This window comes from Aphelocoma coerulescens, assembly GCF_041296385.1.
Source record: "Aphelocoma coerulescens isolate FSJ_1873_10779 chromosome Z unlocalized genomic scaffold, UR_Acoe_1.0 ChrZ, whole genome shotgun sequence".
NCBI lineage: Eukaryota > Metazoa > Chordata > Aves > Passeriformes > Corvidae > Aphelocoma > Aphelocoma coerulescens.
In genome coordinates, this window is record NW_027184085.1 from 34,605,727 (window position 1) to 34,629,332 (window position 23,606).

At 40.3% G+C, this 23,606-nt stretch overlaps 1 protein-coding gene across 9 annotated transcripts in view; it reads right to left on the minus strand.

Moving 5' to 3' along the window:
• Positions 1 to 23,606, minus strand: part of PIP5K1B (phosphatidylinositol-4-phosphate 5-kinase type 1 beta) — a 102,466-nt gene that overhangs the window by 53,812 nt on the left and 25,048 nt on the right. For 8 of the 9 annotated variants that reach the window (XM_069000867.1, XM_069000865.1, XM_069000868.1 and 5 more), the window contains 2 exons: positions 7,626 to 7,707; positions 6,838 to 6,906 (listed from right to left, as the gene is read on the minus strand). In XM_069000867.1, coding sequence (XP_068856968.1) covers positions 6,838 to 6,906 — 69 coding nt within the window. In that variant the 5' untranslated portion in view covers positions 7,626 to 7,707. Of the gene's footprint in view, positions 1 to 6,837; positions 6,920 to 7,625; positions 7,708 to 23,606 lie in introns of all 9 variants that reach the window. The other variant, XM_069000872.1, reaches the window with a different exon arrangement.

A 23,606-nucleotide genomic window follows, 5' to 3' on the forward strand; every position in this document is an offset into this window, starting at 1 on the left:
AGAGCCTGTAGATACGAAAAATCATATACAGACTCATAAAGCTTAACAGCAGTATATAATATAGAACACAGACAGGTGTATGGAATATTTGCATCACTGATAAATATTCTAGCACTCAATGCACCGTTCTCTTAAATTGCTTTCTCTGCAGGTGGGTCTTCTACTTGCTCTACATTACTTTAAGCTGAAATCCTTTTGCAGAGTAGAAAAATAAATGAGAACTTAAATCCTCTCAAATTGGGTCTTAAGTTTGCACATGATCCCACAAATAGACTAAGCAGGATTTAGACATTGTTTTTCTCACAAATAATCACTTTCAGGTAGCCTTGTAAAACTGAAATTTGTTATTTTCATAAAATAAAGGTCTTAATCAGACACACATAATGCATATAAAGGCAGTTCACATTCAGATAACAAAACAAAAAATCAACTAACTGGAACTATCTAACAACTGTGCAAGTTAGGGACAAGACTACTCAAAGGACTGAAAAAGTATGTCCTTTAAAGTAAAAGAAAAAAAAAATTCAAGGATGGCAAAAATATGGATACTGCAATTTTAGGAAGTATATTATAAATTGGCCAATAATTATTTCTGTTAGAGTGTGAAGGTTGTAAATAACTGGCAAACCTAACAAACCACTAATGTGTCAGTAATGTACAGAGTACACGATACACAAAGATTTTAGATATGGTGAATTAATTTATTCTTTTAAACAAGTGCCCTTGTAATTTCTTGGTAGTTGTATGGGACTATTAATAACAAATCATTTAACAAACCAGGAGCAGATTGGAGATGAGCAGGAGGACACAGGCTTCACCTAATTTAATAGAAGTTACTCTCTACTGCCATTCACAGTTATTTTTCCGTTCGTCTTTCAACTCTCAATTGGTCTTTGCTAAATCTATGTGCACTTCCCACAACATGCTCATGAAATGTAACTCTAACATTCTTGGCTTCTTGAAAAGTAGACATCCCAGGGACACCCTTTAGGACTTCATGAATGTGAACTTTGTCCTTGTTTTTGTGTTCTCCCCGTTTATAACTCATTTTATTGCAGCTGAAGTTTGACCTATGAACTTTCTGGGGCAAAGACAGTGATTTTTTCAGAAGACATCTGGTTTATTGCAGGTGCCATAAAGTGATGAAGAGAAATTAACTCTGCCTCAGAAATTCTACCTCATTATCACTCTGGAAGGCAGAATGATTGCTTTCTTTCACCTTCTCTACTACTGTCATTCAAACAGGTTTTAAAATCTGCCTAATGAAATGGCAGAGACATCTAGCTACTACAGTTCTTTGTAACAGATGGGGAGAAACAGACATCTGAACAGAAGCCTCCACTTGGTTAACACAGCTTTGCAAGCATGCATCCCACAAAGTAGTTGTCACTAGTTCATTTCTCTCTACTACTGTATGTGGAGGAATCTGCTTTCATCTCCCTCACTATCCCAACTCTTCTCCTTGGTGGGACAATGAACTGGACTGGGGTAGAATAACTGCCTGACTTCAGGCAAAATTCTCAGTAAAATACGTAAATAAATTTTTAAAAGAAGAAAAATATTCATAGGTCTCACTTGATCAAAATTGTTGAAGCCACATGGCTTATGCCAGATCTGAATTTTCTACGACAAGTAGGGATTTTTTCTTCAGTTTTACTAGTTATGGTAAGTACCAGGCATGCACCTGTACTATCACTTCCATGAGAACACCGTTTATCTTTTCAAGACTTGTGAGAAGATATAACCTGCCATAAATTGTGTAAACGCTTAAGCCAAACCATCTGAGGAGAATGCCTGTTGAAAAACAACACATCTTCAAGCAGTATTTAAAGAAAGCTCACTTAGAGTATTAGGAAATTGCAATTAGATTCAAGATGTACATGTGGTTATTTCCTATTGCTTCTGCACTAGCTCTGTCTTGTCTTGTCAGTGCCTGCTGTGCTTACAGTCTCACTGAAAGAACGCTTCTCGCAGCTGTTTCTGCTGAAGCTTCTGGATGGAGGTAGCTACTCCATCTCAGTATGATTTCTGCAGCTGCCACATAATAAATCATAAATAGGGACATAAAAACAGAGTTACCAGAAAATCCCATTAAAATAACTAATCTTACTGTTTCTCCAAAGGTTGTAACCATGGGTCACTACAGCCACAGTACCCCTTCAATCTTTCTTCAATTCACACTGTTCTTCTCTCCAGCAAATGTTTGCCCACCTTCTGCAGGTCACGCTTCATGAAGGTGGACTACTGCCCAACATGCGTGATTGTTCCAGTTCAACTGCAATCAGAATGATTTTCTGATCCAAGCTGAATCTGATCCCCTTTCATTTTCCAAAATTAGATTCAGGTGACTCCGTGGCTTTCAATCAATTTTTCCTCCATCTCAAAACATTTATGCTGAAGCTTCAGTAGTAGCCATGAACCCAAGTACTCTGTTCTATCTTTGAGGAAAAGAATTTGAGACCTCTGAGCTTGGAAGGAGCCATAGCTCCAGGCAAAGTCACTAAAGACAGTCATTTCAGTATCTTTGTAGATACAAAAATCTGCCATTGAGGTCCCAGTGCAGCAAAACCTCCAGTATTAAAGTTTCAGTGTCCACAAGAAAAAGTACCGAACTTGCAGGCATTAGATGCAGGGCACAAGTCAATGCCAAAAGTGACAGGAGCAATGCTGCTTGCACATGTTTGCAAGCTCTAACAATAGATAGCTGCCTTCCTTTATCCAGGTAAATTCCTCCTGCCCCTGGCAAAGTGACTCACACTTAGGATATGCAGTTTTGAACAGGTTACATAAAGTCCTTGTAATACACTAAACAGAAGAGCTGCAAGGTATGCAATGACAAGAAACAAACTCTAATTATACACTTGTGTGGCAGCCTTCAGACTAAATGTAGAGATTGTGGCAATCCAGTAACAGTGCACATTTACATCTATTTCATTTTCTGGTGTGATTTTTTTCTGCACTTCTAGTGTGCTTTGACAGACCTGTCTGTACCTCATTCTTGCCACCATCCTATTATTAAGCATCAGGATGCTATTGAAATCTGATTTGACAGGAAGTAGATTCAGGGACTGTGTGATTGATGACATTGCAGTGCAAAAACTGCATGTGTGTCAGCAACTTCTCACAACAAAGTCTGCAAAATAGGAAGAAAACAAAAAAAAGCGACAACTGCACAATTCAGGTATCTGTGACAAGACTGTGATGAATATCCAAGAGAAACTATAGTCTGGTGACTGGATTTTTGCAAGCATGCAATGGAACAAAGAACTAGTCTCTCTTATGTCCCTTACCCTGTTTCTCTCTGAAAAAACACTCACAACAAAAAAAAAACAACCCACAAACCCAACCATACAAAAAACCCAAAGCAAAAGAAACACAAAACCAACCCAAGCTAACCAACAAAAAAACCTCCGCCCTTAAAGAACTGGCCACAGTCTGCACAATTTCTTTGATCTCAGTGTTATTTTAATCCTCTACCTTAGAAGCTGCATGGAACATGTATCTGTGAAGTGTCTCTTCCATTAACTAAGTTCTTTGATCTGGGTGACTGAAGTACTTAATTGTTCATATTCACACTGTGACTTAACAAGTTCTCAAAATTTACAGATAGACAGAAAACCTGTAAGTAGTTTCAGATTATAATGTTTGTAGCAAATGCATGCATCTGAACAGCTCAGCAGCCCCAGCTTAAATAACACCATTTAAAAGAGAGAAAAACACCCTGGTTTTCAAAAGGGAAAAAAAAACCAAAAAAAAAACCAAAATGAAAAAAACCCAAAACCAATAAACAGAAAGTTGTGTTCCCTCTTCTCTCAAGACTTTGACTAGATAATAACAGACAATTAAAAGCCAGAAGAGCATTTATGTCAGAATGCAGCAGCAGAAAAACGGAAAGCTAAAAAAAAGTAGAATGAAGAAGCATGATTCATAATAGAAATCATGCTCTGTCTTGGAGCAGTTATGCATTTCAGAGTCTGAAAGGATAAGGTAGCAATGCTCATGCAAGACCATTACCAAGGCTGTAGTAATGTAAGAAATTTCTTGGAACTTCAAGGTATTTACATTCATACAGCTGGTAAGTCAGCTGGCTACTGTAGGAAATAGAAGAACTGGAGACTTAATTAAGTCAGATAATGATGGTGCTACCTCTATTTTAGCTGAGATGAACAAAATAATAAAGAAAATCCGGCAAAAATCTAAAGTTCCAGAAATGAAACTGATAGCCTTACAGACTATTTATGCTGGAAAGCTTTATCATGGATGAAGTCAGAGACACCATCCTGGAGAAAACCTGAGTTAGGTGAAAACAAACTAACTTAAAGCAGTGAAAAACGGTCATTACTACAGAAGTTTGTAATATATGGATAGCATTTATAACTAACTGACATAGATTCAGGAACATAAAGAACATACTGCACTGCAAAAATTCTAGAATTCAGAAATAAACTTTTCCATTATAAACAAAACTCCTTTTTTTCCCCACGATGAACAGAGAAATAATCTCCTTGGGAATTCTGCCAATTCTGCCAAGGCCAAATATGCTAAAGAACTACAGGCCACAGCACAAGCCAAGGTATACTGACCTCTGCTTTTCTAAGCTGAGGGGTACAAGCTTCTACACCTTAATTATATTTAAAAAAAAAAAAAAAGTGGAAGTGAAGTCTCTAAACAATAAGAGGTTAGCAAGCACAGTCTGACTTCAGCACTAAATGACTGTCTCGCCCAAGTGTTTCCACTTGGTGAAAGGCAGCAGTAGATTGGAGCAGAAACTGTCCAAGTAGCTGAAAAAGCATCAGCTGAGGAAAAAAGCTCTTCCCCAGCCCAGACTTCTGGAGAAAGCGGCACAGGAAGTCACAGGAAGAACTGGGAGTATTTTTCAACCAAACAGATGTAACAATACATGACTGGAGAACTGTAAATGCAACACCTGTGGGCAGTTAAAGACAGACAGGTTCTGACTGCAAACATGACTTCTACAGAGCAAGGTCGCTCTGTGTAAGTTACCTAAAAGCATGGAATTAAATGAGAAATGACAGGAAATGCCTCTGATGAACACAGGTCCTACCAGGCTTACCCTGCAACCCACTTCCTGACACATACTACTGAATCCTCTGAACTTCCACAAAAAAAGAAAAATGTATATGGAATATCTGAAGAAGGTGAGGATCACAGAATCACAGAGTGGTTTAGATTGGAAGGGATCACCAGTGGGGCACCTGGACCAACCCTCCCTGCTCAAGCAGAGCCTTCAAGATTTACAGAAAGTGCAAGATTTCTAAGTAATTTGGCTTAAGAAAAGAGAGATATTGTTAAAAGTGAGTCATCAGGCAAATATATGCTACTGGTTAGCTCTGCATGGATAAACTGTGAGGTCAAAATTTATTAATACTTTATTAAAATTATCATTAAAAGGAGGAGTATGATGATAATATTTGGTAATGATACTAAACTATTAGGGGCATATGCAACACAGGATCTTGAACATAAAACAACTAAAGGTGTAATTACATGGAAAGGAAATAAATTGCCATAAGATACATCAACTGGCAGTTCAGGGACAGAACTTGGAGATGACAGTCACTGTAATCTGTCAGTGTGATGTGGCTGCAAATCCCAGGTCTTGTCAGAAGTACTTCCATTAGATACACAGTAAAATTTGTGCAACAGTGAGAAGACTTTACAAGGCATTGGTTGTGAATTTATAATTGAAAAGGAACAGAGAGGAGTATGTGGGATGATCAGGGGGAATGGAAGCTTACCTACAGCTACTACTAGTCTAGTCTAGCAACATAAACCAGCAGAAGTATTCACTTCAGGCACTGAACAGTTCTTCCTTTCTCTTACTAATCGTCAAGAGAAATTTAAATTTCTATATTTTAAAGTTGTGAGCTGGGAAATTTAAACTAACCTGTATTTAAAATGAACATTATTTCCTTTCATTTCTGAGAAAATTATCTGGAATGCTAAGGCCACCCAGGTACTGGAAATGTAACTGCCAGGAAAAGGGGTGAAAAAAGAAATAGCTTATTTATCTCCTTGACTTTACCAGCAGTACTGCAAGCAACATCCAGAAATTAAAAACCCTAATCACTATATGTACTGCAGAAGCATGTGGACCTCCGTGCTAGATTACAGAAATTAATTTAAAAACATAATTACCATTTCTCTGAGGTGATCTGTCAAAAAAATGATCAAATCAGTAGCTAACAATTTGATTGTGTAAATATGCATAGAAAAATTTGGATTTATAGCTCCACTTAGTTATCAAAATTGTTAGTACACCCAAATAATGCTGGTCACAGACAATCAGTGCCAGAAAAACAAACCCCAAACCACACTCAGCAAGATCTAAATGGACTGTCAATGTATGCTCCTACATTAAATATGTCCGCTCTTAAAAATTTCTTTTTTAAAAAATATTTAGCACACAAATAGTGGTCTGCTTGGCAAAGCACTAGAAACCTTCTTTGCTTTTGGGGTTTGTAGTCTAGACACATCGTGTAAACATTCAAAGCATTTGGAAACTTACTAAATTTCTCATAACAGTGTTTAAGCCCAGAGATGCATCTGTTGCTAAGAGCAAAGAATTTCTATCTATTTCTAGCAAGATGGTGTACTTTAAAGCTGGACCAAACAAGCTTTAAATAGTCAGCTCTGCAGTGGATAGAAATACCTTATGATTTCACAGGCAGGATAAAGGACTTTCAAAAACCCCATGGAATATATTTTGTTTGTTATTGGTTTTAGTCAGTTCTGAAATATATTCACTTACAGCAGGTCTGAATTACCAGTGTGAAGGGAAAAACATACAATAAAAAGGCTGAAAGTTTTTTTTACCTTTTTATATGTTTTCTCTTCATTTGGCTTTCCAGCAGTAACATCTCCATTTTCAGTAACAGATGACATCTAACAACAGAACCTTAAGTTATAAAGAAGGTATTTGCTTTACAAAAGTAATTGTTTAGAAAAATAATAGAATTTTTTATCCATTTTTGCTAAATTCAAACTCTTCAGAGGACAGGAAGCTACCAAGATCAGTAACATACCTAGAATATTCCTGTAAGTATTCTCAGTACAGACTAAAAGGACAGTACTGGCCCAGGAATATGTCCAGCATATGACTGATTCTACATGATTCTGCTTCTTTGGCCCACACCAGTATGCAGTGAAATCTTGCTCCTCAGCCTGCTGCATGAGATGTTGAACGGGAAAAACTATGAAGCTTGTGAGCCAGGTAGTCAGTGGCATCTCTCAGAAGTCTAAGGTCCTTGGTTGCATTGATATGCTGTATCTCCTTAAAGTAGCAAGGAGATCACAGAATCACAGAGTACTCTGAATTGGAAGGGACCCACAAAGATCACTGAGTCCAACTCTTAAGTGAATGGCCCATATGGGGATCGAAGCCACAGCATGGGCATTGATAGCATCATGCTCTAACTATTTGACATTGCATCTTATCACAGCTGTAAAGCCATGCTAGACCAAGAATAAACCAGTAAGCTAGAGGTCACCTTGGTCAGACACTCTGAGTGTGTCTGCCAAAGTAAACAAAAAAAAAGCTACGATGACGTGGTTCAAAATCATTGTAGATTTTACCAACATTTTCACGATGGAATTATACTTACCCTTATGGACAACACGACAGGTCATCTGGAGCTGAGAGCGAAGATCAAGCCGTTCATTGGTGGTATTAATATTTTCCACAACCTATTATAAGAAAAAATCTGTCATCGCTCTGCCTTAACAAATTTATATCTCGCAGAATAGCTGCAGATTTCCTTTTACTACTATTCTTCAGCCCAAGCAAACATTCAGCTACAAGTGAGACTTTTCAAGAATCATGTAAAATAACTTGTTTACTATAATTAGAACTTACTATACTTAGAACATACTACAACTTGGTTAATGTACTTAGAAATTAGCAGTATTACACCGGAGGGAACCAGTGCCGAGTGATTTCCTTTTGCTCTAGATATTTCATCCCCTATATATATCTGTATAAGCAACTCTACAATAAAACGTTTATGTAGAGCAGTACACATACACGCTCTGGAGTGTTGTGTAATTACATGTGTTATTAATCTTACAGCCTTCTAATCTCCAATCACTTATTCTTATAAGTTGTGATGGCTTGGAGGTCAGCACATTGAAAAGTCATAGATAACAAATAAAAAAATCTCATGATACCTCAAATGAGAAAAAACCCCTCATTTTGTCTTTAAGCAGTACAAATAGCACCTTGTACATAACTAAAAATTGGTTTAAAAAAGTATTCTCAGGCCTCATTCACTCAATTTAATTTTCCATGAATCTGAAGAGTATACTTAATACCACCAAGAAACCTTTTAGTAAAAGGCTTCTAAGTCAGCACTTTCCTTTTTTTCAGAGAAGCACGTGAGCCAAAAAAAAAAAGGCAAGGGGAACACAACAAATAGAAACTTGGCTTTTCTGAGAACAAAACAATGCCTCCTTAGAAAAACACACTTCTTAGTTTACATACCAGTATTCTCCTACTGCAGCTAACTGCATTCTTCATTGCAGCCTCCATGTAAGTAATGTATTTAGTCAGTAATTCCTTCATTTGGATGTGCATTAGCAGTATCCTACACATCGAACTCCTACTTAAAGGCAATGACTTCATTTTGATAGCTTTAAAAATTGTGCGTAGTTCATCTCACTCACCTATATTCACACATTTAATATTAACACTCATCCATGCTTGCAACTCTGTTAAGTATACAAACAAAGGCATCGAGAACTTGCTAAAACAGGTTTTGTAGGAAAAGAAATGTCATTTTAATCACTAGTAGAAGACTTTTAAAATAAGTAATCTCTGGGTTAAAACACCAATCCCCACCCAAGCTGTTGTTTTCCACACACCTCCAAAGACTTGGTACAATACGATGTTCTACTACACACCAAACTTCCTACAATATGAGCACACATAGTCAGCAAAAGCCAAACATGAATGCAACATGTGAGCTTTCTTTCAGTAAATTAGCTGAAGAAACACACATGCTAGACATTGGAGAAAAGCCTGGTTTTTTTCTCAGCATAGACAGACAAATTAGTCAAGAACACTTCATTCATGTGAAAATGACAACGATAGGAAAACAGACAATGAGAGGCCAAGTTCAGTAACTACCACGTATAAAAACTCATGCATCATAAAGAATGTAATTTTTCCTGTATGTGTCAGTTTATTTCCTAAAGGCATCTAGAATAGAATTATTTTTCTTCTAATCTTTTGAGAAACAGAACACACAGCTCTATCTTAACTGTGGTTGTGGTGAACAACTTTCAAAATCTTTGCTGTGACAACCATCTCTTGTTCCATGCTAACAATTTTTTGCAAAGCAAGTATTACTTTGTGCACTTTCTCGCTGCCCTAGAGCTACTGAAGCCATACACGGTGCCTTCTCACATGCTTTATAATATGCAGAGCAACAGCTACTGTCTCACTTCTGATCAGGTTTAACAGTTCAAAGACAGGTCACAGCTTACAGTCTTGGACTCACTTCCAGGCTAAGCTACAACTATTTTTTTTTTTTGTTACCATAGCAGGAAACTACTTTAACTAAAGCATTGAGTCTCTGTATGTACCTGACAAAGGAAAAGCTCACAATAAAGTAAGGCACAGGGTAGGGGTGGGCAGAAGAGGAAAACATTTAGTTTGAAAAATATTGTAGCGTGCTGACTTTGGCTGGGATAAAGTTAATTGTCTTCACAGTAGCTAGTATGGGGCTATGTTTTAGATTTGTACAGGAAACAGTGTTGCTAATTCAGGGATGTTTTCTGCTCTTGCACAGGGCTTACACAGCATCAGGGCCTTTTCTGCTCCTTGCTGCACCCTGCCAGGGAGTGGGCTGGGAATGCACAAGGAGCTGGGAGGGGACACAGCTGACCAAAGGGATATCCCAGACCATAGAGCATCGTGCTCAGCATATAGAGCTGGGGGAAGAAGGAAGGGAGGATGGTCAAAGTGACCATGTTTTCCTTCCCAAGTCTCCACTAGATGTGACAGGGCCCTGCTTTCCTGGGAATGGCTGAACACCTTCCTGCCCATGGGAAATGGTGAATGAATTCCTTGTTTTACTTTGCCTGCATGCACAGCTTTTGATTCACCTATTAAACAGTCTTTATCTCAACCCGAGTTTTCTCACTTTTACCCCATTGATTCTATCCCCCATTCCATCAGGGGGTAGTGAGTGAGCCAGTGTGTGGGGGGTCAGTGGCTGGCTGGGCTTAAACCATGAGTGAAAGATGGCTATAAAGATCTCCTCTTTAGCTTCTTAGATGCTATCCTTCCTGACAACAAAAAAAGAGAAACATTCAAATGCACAGGAATTTGAAGAGTATTTTTCCCAGATACTCTAGAAAAGTCAACATTTTGGTCACAAATCTTATGTGCAGCAAAAACTACTGTGACATGTACAGTTCTTGAAACACAAGTTTACAGACTTCAGTTCCTGTCTTCTGCTCTGAACACCTCCTAGTGCTAAACGCACACTTTAAAAAAAGCACATCTATTCAATGTATGCTTCAGACAAAAAAAAAAAAAAAGTGTTTCACAGTTTAGCTTCTCACACAAGAATCATAGAACCATGATTCTTAACTAACACAAACTGCAATCTCCACCACGCTGGGGAAGAGTGCCATATGAATTTTCCCCTAGAGCTACAGGGACACCTTTTTAATTTCTCTGATCAGCCAGAAGCCCATGATGCCAATGCCACCCTGCCCACCACATCGCCAGAATTTTAAAAACTGAGATGACAGACAGCAAATGCAAACTTCCTACCCAGCTTTTAGTTCTTGTTCTTGAATTTTTAATTCCACGTTCCTTACATAGCCAAAATTTATCATTTACTAACAGCGTAAGGTATTCATTTTGCCAGATTATAAATAACGATCAGTTTTTACACAACCTCGGCTGCTGAGGCCCAGCTCACATCAACAGGTACTGGTACTTACATCTGAATGGCCTCTCAGCTCAATTTCAAATAAGCTTTAGAATTCCCAACAACTTCAGTGAAAGCCAACATCCAAGAAAAATGCTATTGCTAGGTTCCTACAGGCCTATGGATTAGTTCATTCAAGCAAAAATCAGTTCTGCCTTCTTTCCATTACCATGAAAATAATTTTTTTGAAGAATGCATTTCTTAGCATATTTAGATCATTTTCTTAAACAAATACCTTTTTCAAAGCCCTGATAAAGCATGCTGTTGAGGAATCACATTCCAAATAAAAGCCATGTAGCTTTTCACTGCATGTGCCGCCTTGTTCTGATTGACAGTTAAAATTGAAATGCTGCTCCTAGCTTTTAAAACAGACATATCCCTGGGTGTACTGCTGTCAGGCTTCTGCAGTGAAGTTAGTACAATCGAAAAGTGGAACCTCACTCCAAAGAAAACATATTCATAACTTGTCACAGGCATTATCTATAATTTTAAATATGAGGAGTAAAAGACAAAACAAAAATAAATGAAACTTTAAATTTTCTAGTGGGCATATGCTGGGGTTTTAGGCATAGGGCCAATACTAGAAATTAAGGTGCACAAGAAACAATTATGCATGTGTAAGATTAATAATATACAAATAAAATAGACAGTATGGTGCCAATTTTTCAGTCTGAAACACACAAATGCATTTTCAGGAAACACTTAGAGGTTTTTCTTTTGGCAAGTGAATGCATTGGGATGAAATACACAATTTTGGAATTAATCCAGAAACTTGGTTCTCATAGTCCTGTGCATTTCAGATTACCTATTTATTTAGCTGTTTTCTAATCCTTGAACTGTTCTCTTCCACCAGGAGGACCACAAAACCCCTAGAAGGTGGCAGGTGACTTTTCAGAAAAGCACAAAGAGTCTTATATTAAATTCATACCAATGATACTAACTCAGCACCAGACAAAAAAAGACTATCAGAATAGTAATTTTATCTGTCTTAAGTAACTGGGAGTTTACAAACCAAGACTGCATTCTTTCTTGATCATGGCAGTTTGTCAGCACAACATGTAAGGATGTTGACAAGAATTTTTAGTCCTACAAAAAGCGTTTATAGTGAGTTCCATTAAAAAGAGTCATCAGGTTAAATTCCTTGGTAGCCCCTGTCTCTCCCCTCTGTTACTACTTTAAAGCACCATCTTCTAATACAACTAAGAAAACCACAGTCATTTTATTACTGCAAAATTCACTTTTACTGGTGAGATTTGTCCAGACATATTTTCCATATGGAAGTTGAGAGAGTAGCTTTTAAAGTCAGTTCTTCAACTCACTAAAAGGACTTGCAGATCTATAAGGCAGCATTCTTCCACCAAACCACACTGGGGATAGTCATTGTCAGACACTGCCAGATTTCAGCTCTAGTGTGAAACTGGAGATCTTTGTTACACAAAATTTTGCCAGAAGGGGCAAAACTTCTAAGCTGAAAGTGCTCTACAGTGGAAGAAATCCATGAACATATATTCATTAATGAAAAGCTACTCTTTTCATACTTGTTCTCTTGTGTTTCCCCCCCAGGCTCAAGTACCCAGAAACCATTTACGGTATTCTTGGAGCTACCTGAAAGCAGATCCAAGATCAAAAGGCACTATTAAAGCTAACTCCCCAACTTCTTTGAAATGATAAAGACTTGAGATCGTACCTTCTTAGGCACTGAACAAACTTCTCTTGCAGATGATGCATTTAAAGTCTCCCTCCTGTCTGGATTCTCTGCCAACTAATACAATATGCACATCAGCACTGGATTTACAAACTAGATATCGTCTTATCTTGTTTATTATTCCAAGAAACTTGCCGGTACTCTCGAGCACTGTCAAATATAATTGACAAAATTAGGTCAACCAAAACCGTCAATAGTTTTTCCCTACTCTCTTCAGTAGAATTTGAATAGTAGGATTATTTATCAGATTATTTGTAAATGAAGGGGTTTGGGACACAAAAACATCCTCTGACACACATACAAATTGCCTACACACGTCTTATTTCCAGACAAAATCCAACTAAAGATATCAGCATACTATCAACACTATTTTCGGAAAGCTCAGGAGGCAGATCACTTGTTAGCTTCAGGTGAATAGTGAGACATATATTGATTTTATTACATTTTAGCTTCTCAAAAGAGCTTTTCTCCATGCTTTAAAACAATGCTGACTATAATTTTCATGGTTTAATTGCCTTCGTTCTGAGTTTACCAGACAATGAAGAGTGGTGTTTAGGAACCTGCAAGCATTGCTAGGCAGAGTGCCAATAAGCAGATCTAAAGAAGTGAAAGGAAGCATAATTTTGTGCACAGAGTGGTAAAAGGAACAACACATCAAAGATCCTACAGCTTTCTCAACAGTCATCACAAGTTAACTCCCTCTCAAAAAACATTATGTCTTTTAATGTCAGAGAGCATTTTTTATGTATTGAGGTAATGCATGTCACCACTCAGTTACAAGAAAATATACATACACAATTCAGGTCTCTATTTTTCTTTTTTTACTCGTCCTTTTTTTTTTTTTTTTTTTTTTTAAATAATTTCCCAAACACTGGTTTGTGGAATAGATTTGCTTTGTACCAGAAGGACATGAAGACTTCTAAGATCAAACTTGTATGCCCCTATACCTTAGACATCGAAGGAGTAAAAGATAACACATATTTTTAAACCAATATACCCTGAAAATGAAGTAAATGTTTACATGGTGCAATGGACTCAACAATCATTAAAAAGTCACGAAAAACTTCAAGTCTGAAAAAATCTGGATTTTCAATCTGAGAGCATTTAATCCACCCAATCCCTGTAATGCCTGACACCTCTACTGTCAACTGCTGTGACTTCCACTCTTCATAGAAGTACTGGAGGATCTCTTACGTCTTTCCAAGCATCACTGTAAAAGTAGAGCAAACTCCTTCCTGCATCATAAATGCCATTAATTTATGAAAAAAAAAAAAAGTAATAAAAAAAGTAAAAAAGTAATTTAAAAAAAATCTGTCTTTTCTATCTGGCAGAAAAAGTAATTAAAAAAAAAATCTGTCCTTTCTGTCTAACTGGCAGAAAAAAAAAAAAAAAAGTCATATGAATTTAAAGGAGAAGAAGGAAAAAAGTAAAGAAAACCCCCAAACAATTAGGTCTGTTGCCTTGTCAAGTTCTCCCCTCCCACCACTGGTTTTGGAGGTTTTAAGGGTGACTGAAAGTAAAATCTTCAGAGTAAAATTTGTGATAGTACTGTTGTTGTACTTGTGAAAACTGCTAATTAGTGCTAGGATGAACAATTTCAGAGTGAACAGCTAAAAAAAAGCAGATCAGAAATTGTATAGCCTGTGATGCCTAACAAGAAAAGAACACCAACCAAAAAAAAAAAACCAAAACAAAATTTAAAAAAAAAGCCTACTCATGTAGTCCAGTTTCAAGCCCTGATTAATCTATGTGATTTCTTTCTTATTTTGCCTCAAAAATAATAAGATGAAAATCAGAAGTAGTATGCAACGTGATGAAATTCACAAATAAAAAAAGGGAAGAAAAATCTCATCTTTCTCCTGGTCTTTGTAACACCATCAGGCCAGCACAAATGCTGCAGAGAAAGGAGCAAGCAAAAACCAACACAGAACTGCCATTTAGACTGTTCATCTACTCTAAGTCATGTCAGCTGTTCACACCACCTTTATTTACCTAGCTTTAATAACACACATTAGTTTCAGTGCCCTGCCAGATCTTTTAGTCTCTCAGCAACTAATCTGAGTACAATGCTAAGATTCTGATACTGTTTGATTTCTACAGTTGCCCTCCCCCACTTCCTTCCCCCAATTTCAGGAATATGGCACTGTACTTGGATGTCTTTTAAAAACATCATAATAGGAGTAGTAGTTTTGTTTTGTTTTGTTTGCTGGCTGGATTTGAAAAGCAATTTATCTTATTCATAGTATACAAAACATATGTTCATACTGTAATGCTTTGATTTACTGCAAGAAAGCTCAGATCAGCTATCTTCCTCCTTTAGCTTTCAGAAGGGAAAAAACTGAAAATGTAGAACTTCAGAAAATACCACCTCCATCCAAGTTTACAAATACTCAGAATACATCTAATTACCTACAAGATTTGACAACCTACAAGAGTCCCTTCCTCCTCCATTTAAAGTGGTATTCCTTGTGCATTAACCTGTTCTTCAAGATGAAGCACTACCACTGTAATATCCAGGGTCACAGAAACAGCCACAACATCACAAACTACAGCTACAAATAATAACCTTCATTTAAAAAATAATCTGCTGTAATTCTTTCAGATGGAAACTTTCTTACAACAATGCAAACAAAACTAAAACTTCATTGAAGGAATCGAAGTGTAGAAGTCCTTGGAAACACAGCATACTGTGCTCCTTCAACAAAGCACAGAGATTTTCATTTGTAACTTCTGTATTGTGTGAATTCTGTGTGTCACAGTAAATTGCAAGGAAGAGGTGGGTTGGGTTTTGCCCCCCCTCCATGAATTTCCAAATTCAGAGCTTCATTCCAAGGGCCTTAAATCTATCTCACTCCTCTACTCCCTACTAGCCTACTTAACCTTTACTATCAACTACTGTGTCTTCTGCTTTCCCCACAAGCACCTAAGGATGTCTTATGTCTTTCCAAACACCATCTGCAAAAGCAGAGCAAACTTTCTACTGCGTACTAGATGGTGTTGATGTATTAATAACTAAGGGACTTTTCTGAATCAGTGAGCACAGATCAGCAATCAGAAAGAACAAACATTTGATCTCTGACATAATTGACGTCACATTGTGTATCTTGCAGAAGCTGTTAACAGGCCCTCCTTTTACAAAGTGAAATGGCCCAATTAACTTCTCATTACTTTGTAACAGTCTGAAAGCATACACAGTAGAAAGGCACATCTGTACATAGCCAAAGAAGACTTCCCAACTGCAGCTTACCTTTTCTCAATTCTGATTTCATGTGCCAATAACAGTAGTTTTTAGAAGACTAGCAGTCTTTCTATAAAGCCATCTGGAATTACAAATTCATAAAAACTGTCAAGATGCGGTTTTCTTTGAAACAACTGAAAGAAGGAAACATCTGCCTGCTATACACAACTGTATGCAATATAAGTTAAGGTAGTACCACAGTGAAGGGCACAGGTAGAAGACTTGGCAGAGCCCAGAATCAGAGTTCTGCTCCTTTATTTTGGCAGCTTTGATATGGCAATGGACTATTGTTACTAACACATACCAGACACCGCACTTTGAGATAAAAAACACCACATAATGCATGCTGACCAATAAAATACTGCAGCATGCTGAGACAAATGGTTGATAAGAAAGGCAAAAGGCATAAGGAGAAGGAAAATTATTTTACATTTATCTTTGGGGGTACATGCAAAATAGAGTGACAGGGATCACGTAACATTGTGGCCATGATTTTTTGAATGGAAAGCAAGGCAAGCTGCTTCACTCAAATAAACATCAGGTAAGATCCACACAGAATGAAATCCCATGTATGGCAAAAAGGGGATCAGTGAAAACGCCAAGTTTCTAAAGAAATGACACAAACAGAGATGCAAACAATCTCACCTTGCTGGGCGGGGAATATATATAAAAGAGGAATTTGGTCAAACCAAAAGCTTCAGTAATCTGAAACTCAAGAAATAGTCATTTAAGAAAAATAGGTCAAATGGACCTTGGAGTAGACTAAGTGTAAAAAGAATAGACTGAACACACAAGATAAAAAGCAGAAAAGCACAGGACAAGTTACTTTGATAAGAAACGTGTTTGCAACAACAAGAATTTCACAATACCGGTACTGCTCTACTTTGAAACCTTTATCTTTTCACTCATCCACATTTTTCCACCTCAACAAGAGGTCAACCACACTCAAAACTGCTATGCAAACACAACTTTACAACAGAGGCGATAATAAAAAATGGTAATAGGACTTCTTTGCTTTAAAGAAGATTGGGATTTTTGGGTGGACAACACACAAAAGCTGCGGTTAAAATAATTTGCATGCACTAAAATAGATGGCATAATTTGCTCATCAGTTCTATACAGGCAACTCGTAAATTAAAGACTGCTGGGAATTATTTAGTCCATTTGCATATTAGCATGTAAATATTCACAACAAAGTTTGCAGAAAGGATATGCCATAGAAACACTGAGCTAAATGCATGAGTGGGTTATTATGATCTTCAAGTTCTCTATGCTCTCCTACCCCAGGTCCTGTGAGTATAACTTTTGTACATATAGCTTTTAATGAATGCTAGCTAAGCTAAGCTGTTCAACAGTCAGATTAGCTAAGAAATTCAAGTACTTTAAAATCCCATTTTTGTCTCCATTTGAGGGCCATTCCATACAGCTGCATGCAGACAGTTGAAGAGTGGAAGAGATTACTTTGGAGGATGTGACAGGTAATATTTGAGATTCTTTTGATAGATTAGACAACCGTTTAAAAAGCAGTTGGTAATGTCTTGGAGGAGGGGAAAGATGTGGTTACTGCCACGACTCCTCCTGGTTTCCATTGTATCACTATGTATCACTAAGACTGGCTATCTGCAACAATTTCAGCCGGTCCGGGCTGGTGCTGCTGCGGTCCTGCCTTCCAAGCATGCATTTGCTACCATCATTGTTAGGCACCAGTGCTACTCCCACCCCATTAGAACTCACCTAGACAACTAAACTTACAAAAAAAGGAACCTACCAAAGAATATTAACCATAGTGGAACTCCTAACAAGTTGCTTTGATATGGTCACCCTTAAGATCAAAAAGAAACTTGGGCGGGAATGAGGAAGGTAAACAAAACTGTTAGACCCTTGTTCCATGATGCCTCAGTTGTTTCAGTCACTCACATACTTTTGTATAACCTCAAAGTCCACTAGTGATAATACCAGGAAACAAAACTGAGAGAGATGGAAAGAAGCATTAGCAGCAGTGCCCAACGGGCAAGAGGACCTGAACTGACCACAACACTGAGCTTGAAGGAAATAGGAAGTTAGGTTCCCAAATGTATACTTATACAGCAACTTGTTTTCCAGGTGCCAACTTGTGTGAAAAATAAGGTCCCTCAAGAACTGGTATAGAAGAATGATGTAAGCCCCAAATTCGAAAGTGGTGTATAAATTCAAGATGAGAGATAATCTAAGTTACTCTACTGAATAATAAAATCTGTTACAACCAATTAACCCCCCCCACACTATTTTCCTTCAGGAAAGCTAAAACTGCAGTTAGTAGAAGTTTTCCTTCAACCCCTATGACTTAATTTTGGTTAGCATTTAATAGAAAGCTCACTTTACTCTTGAAAAGTACTTGAAAAGTCTGTCTTGTACCAGCCTCGGCAGAGAACACATCCTACATCACCAAAATTCCTTTGATTAAATTAAGAGCTCTCAGTTTGCTATAGAGCAGAAGTTCCTCAGATACCTTTCAGAAATCACTCACAAAGCTGTAGAAAAGGAAAGTATTATCCCATTTTACGAAATACCCTATAAAGCACAAAAGCTGGAGTCTTCTTGGTTTAAAGGAGCTTTCTAATGTGTTTCTTTTTAAACTACAGAGAAAGCTTCAAGGGAGAAAAGAACAACTTCAGAAGCTGTGTAGGACAAAAACTCAAAAAAAAAAGGTTAATACAATAACATGAAATTCTGAAACCAATTCAGTAAAGAACTGCTTAGCATGTAAGGAAGTAGTGCTGTTTGCCAGAGCTCCTGTCATCAAACCAGAACAGACATCTTAAGGCCACTAGAGTAGAACTGCAATATGGGAACCTAAAGAACTGTCAGAAATTTTTATAAAGTTATTCTGTTCTCTGACTGGAATGTGACTGCTTAAATGTAAAGGTTACTACTGCCCGTATAAGGAACCAGATACTTCTGTTCTTCAAGTCAAGTCTTGGATGGACAGAGCAGAATGAGCAAGTGACTACTTTTTTCCCCAACAGCATGCTTTGGCACTGTCCTGGGTTGAGGTGTATTCTATTACCATCCTCATGAGCTGTTGAAATTAGGTGGGGCAGTGTTTTCCTTGCCTTCTCCCCCCAGACTATCTTTCTGTTAATGGCCCATCATTGTCCTGCTGCATGACTCAGAGATAACTCCCTCCGGACTATCTTCTGTTAACGAGCCTAATCAACACCTGGCCTCATGACTCATTACCTCATTGTGAGATGCTCCACCCAGAGGGAGGAACCAAGCATCCCATCATGGATATAACTGGGACTCTGAGCATCAAAGGGACGGGCTCCACTGGATTTCCAGAGGACAGGAGCTACACAGCCACCGCTGGACTTTCTGAGGAAGAGCAGACCCCTTCTACTACAGGATCACCACTTCAGAGGATTGCAGCCACCATTCCACCAGACTGCTACCACTACCCTGCCTAATAGGGATTCAGGTTGTATCTTGGCTCTGTCGGTGTTTTCTTTTACTTTCTTTTCCTTTTCTTTAATTTCCATTAAATTGTTATTCTGACTTGGTGCCTCTCACTGGTTTATTTTCAAACTAGTACATAATTTGGCGCCCAACGTGGGGCCTGCTCTGAGAGAAAGTCAGAATTACAATTTTGTATTCACCATGGTGCTCAGCTTGTCTGCATGGGTACTGTATCTTGCTCTCTATATCTTTCCTCACATGGGGAACTACCTGCCTGTAGTATTACTCCTGTTAAAACCAGGGAATGGTATGAGAATTGCTTTAATGGTTTATTATGTCTATAGCATAATAACCTGCGAGGCGATGAATGCCATTCGGAAAATATACTCCATTTTGTTTGGCTGTCCTAGTCTGGGCTCCTATTTCTGGGATCTCCTCAACAATCGCACCCAGCCCCTGGTGGGAGGAGTAGAGAGTGGTTTCTTCCAGCCTTTCAGGCCAGGCACAGCAGTTTTTGAAAATATTGAACTCCCTCTGGATGTCAAAGATAGCATAAACTTGCTGTCAGTTCTGCTTTGTCTTCTCTGTACAGCCTGCACCATGTACACCATGCTCAGAATCAGAGCTATGGCACAGCATCCTCAGGATGAGGGAGGGAAGAAGAGCAGAGCAACAAACACCATGTCTGCACAGACTGTCGCAGAGAAGAAAGAAACCAAATGCAAAACAACAGCGTCCATGTCTACGCAGACTGACACAAAGGAAAAAGGAACCAAACGCAAAGCAACAGTGTCCATCTCTACGCAGACTGACACAGAGGAGAAAGAAACCAAATGCAAAACGACAGCATCCATGTCTACGCAGACTGACACAGAGGAGAAAGAAGCCAGACGCAAGACAACAGCGCCCATGTCTACGCAGACTGACACAGAGGAGAAAGGAACCAAAAGCACTGTCAGCATCCCCACGCAAACCATCACTGAACCAGAACAGCCCAAACCGATTGCAGTTGCCCCCGTGCAGAAGAAGAAATCAAAAAGCAAGTCAGTCCGCATAGTGACTGACGAGGATGCAGCAGGACCTTCGCACCCAGCAGAAGAGGCAGAGCCAGAGATCATCACTCGGTCACTATCCCTGGGTGAGCTGCGTGACCTGCGGAGGGAATTCACCCGCCAGACGAATGAGTCCATCCTGACCTGGCTGCTCCGCATCTGGGACGCTGCAGCCAATGACACTATTCTAGACGGAAGTGAGGCCAGGCAACTGGGATCTCTGTCCCGGGATGTGGTCATTGACCAGGGGATCGGGAGAACCCAAGAAACCCTCAGCCTCTGGCGGCGACTGCTTACAAGTGTCAGGGACAGGTACCTTTGTAAAGAAGACCTCCAGGTACACCAAGGAAAATGGAGCACAATGGAACAAGGTATCCGGTGCCTGAGGGAATTGGCTGTGCTGGAGATCATTTTCTCAGAAGATGAGAGATTTCCTAAGAGCCCAGATGGTGTCCAGTGCACATCACAGATGTGGTTGAGGTTCGCACGCCTTGGACCAGAGATATACTCCCGTTACCTGGCAACGCTGCAATGGAGGGAAGGCGAGGACAGGGTGGGCGTCTTGGTGAACAAGCTGAGGATTTACGAGGACACTGTCACAGCCCCATTTCGCACCCATGTCTCATCCGTGGAAACAAGTCTTTTGGCTGAGCAAGTCCGGAGCTTGGTTGAAGAAGGCCATCAGAAATTGAAAAAGGAGCTTAAGGAAGAGATTTATCACATCTCGCCAGAACCAACAAGAGTCTCTGCCATTAGGAGCCGGCGCCCCCCAACCAGGGAGAGAGGATACACGCCACGAGGTAATCTCTGGTTTTTCCTTCAGGAACATGGAGAAGACATGAGTAAGTGGCATGGAAAACCCACCTCCTCCTTAGCAGCCAGGGTACGTGAACTAAAAAGAGGGACAACTACCACAAGAAGCGCATCTAGAGTCAACATTGCTCCGGTCTCTCGCACACAGAACTCCAGACGGTACCAGAATGACAGTATGACTGATCCTCTTGAAGGGACCTCAGGAACATACTCACCGGAAGGGAGCAACATGCACCAGAACCAGGAATAGAGGGGCCCTGCCTCTAGCCAGGTAGAGGAAAGGGATAATCGGGTCTTTTGGACTGTGTGGGTCCGATGGCCTGGCACAGCTGACCCACAAAAATACACGGCTTTGGTTGACACAGGCGCTCAATGTACTCTGATGCCATCAAGGTATGTGGGAGCAGAACCCATTTCTATTTGTGGGGTGACAGGAGGATCCCAGCAGCTGACTGTACTGGAAGCTGAAGTGAGTTTAACTGGGAACGAGTGGCAGAAACACCCCATCGTGACTGGCCCGGAGGCCCCGTGCATTCTCGGCATAGACTATCTCAGAAATGGATATTTCAAGGACCCAAAAGGACATCGTTGGGCTTTTGGGATAGCTGCTGTGGAGACAGAAGATATCAGACAACTGAGTACATTGCCTGGCCTCTCAGATGACCCGTCTGCCGTGGGACTGCTAAGAGTTGAAGAACAACAGGTACCAATCGCCACAGCAACAGTACACCGTCGGCAATACCGCACCGACAGAGACTCTGTGGTTCCTGTCCATGAGATGATTCGTAAACTGGAGAGCCAAGGGGTGGTCAGCAAGGCCCATTCACCTTTCAACAGCCCTATATGGCCAGTGCGTAAGTCCAACGGGGAATGGAGACTGACAGTGGATTACCGTGGCCTGAATGAAGTCACACCACCATTGAGCGCTGCTGTGCCGGACATGTTGGAACTTCAGTACGAGCTGGAGTCCAAAGCAGCGAAGTGGTACTCCACTATTGACATTGCCAACGCCTTCTTCTCCATTCCTTTGGCAGCAGAATGCAGGCCCCAGTTTGCTTTCACTTGGAGGGGTGTGCAATACACCTGGAACCGACTGCCCCAGGGGTGGAAGCACAGTCCCACCATTTGCCATGGACTGATCCAGACTGCACTGGAAAAGGGTGAGGCCCCAGAACATCTGCAATACATCGACGACATCATCGTGTGGGGAAACACAGCAAAGGAAGTATTTGAGAAAGGAGAGAAAATCATCCAGATTCTCCTGGAAGCTGGCTTTGCCATCAAAAGGAGCAAAGTCAAGGGACCTGCCCAAGAGATCCAGTTCCTGGGAGTAAAGTGGCAAGATGGACGACGTCAGATTCCCACCGAGGTCGTCAACAAGATCACTGCGATGTCTCCACCGACCAGTAAGAAGGAAACACAAGCTTTCCTAGGCGCCATAGGTTTTTGGAGAATGCACATTCCTGAGTACAGCCAGATTGTGAGCCCTCTCTACCTGGTTACCCGCAAGAAGAACGATTTCCACTGGGGCCCTGAACAGCAGCAAGCCTTCTCCCAGATCAAACAGGAAATCGCTCATGCGGTAGCCCTTGGCCCAGTCAGGACAGGACCAGAGGTGAAGAATGTGCTCTACTCTGCAGCCGGGAGCCATGGTCTGTCCTGGAGCCTCTGGCAGAAGGTGCCTGGTGAGACTCGTGGCCGACCACTGGGATTCTGGAGCCGAAGCTACAGAGGATCTGAAGCTAACTACACTCCCACAGAGAAGGAAATCTTGGCCGCCTATGAAGGAGTCCAAGCTGCCTCAGAGGTAATCGGCACAGAGGCACAACTCCTCCTGGCACCCCGACTACCAGTGCTGGGGTGGATGTTCAAGGGAAAGGTTCCTGCCATGCATCACGCCACCGACACCACATGGAGCAAATGGATTGCTCTCATCACACAGCGTGCCCGTATTGGAAACCCGAATCGCCCTGGGATTCTGGAAATTATAACAAACTGGCCTGAAGGTGAGACTTTTGGATTATCTTCTGAAGAAGAGGAAGAGCAAGTGACTCGTGCTGAGGAAGCCCCACCATATAATGAGCTACCGGAGACTGAAAGACGTTATGCCCTCTTCACTGATGGTTCCTGCCGAATTGTAGGCACTAACAGGAAGTGGAAAGCTGCAGTATGGAGCCCCACACGGCAAGTTGCACAAGCTACCGAGGGACAAGGTGGATCGAGTCAGGTTGCAGAGCTTAAAGCCGTCCAGCTGGCTTTGGATATTGCTGAACGAGAGAAGTGGCCGAGGCTTTATCTCTACACCGACTCGTGGATGGTAGCTAACGCTCTGTGGGGATGGCTGGTTCGCTGGAGAAAAGCCAACTGGCAGCGCAGAGGGAAACCCATCTGGGCCGCTGAGA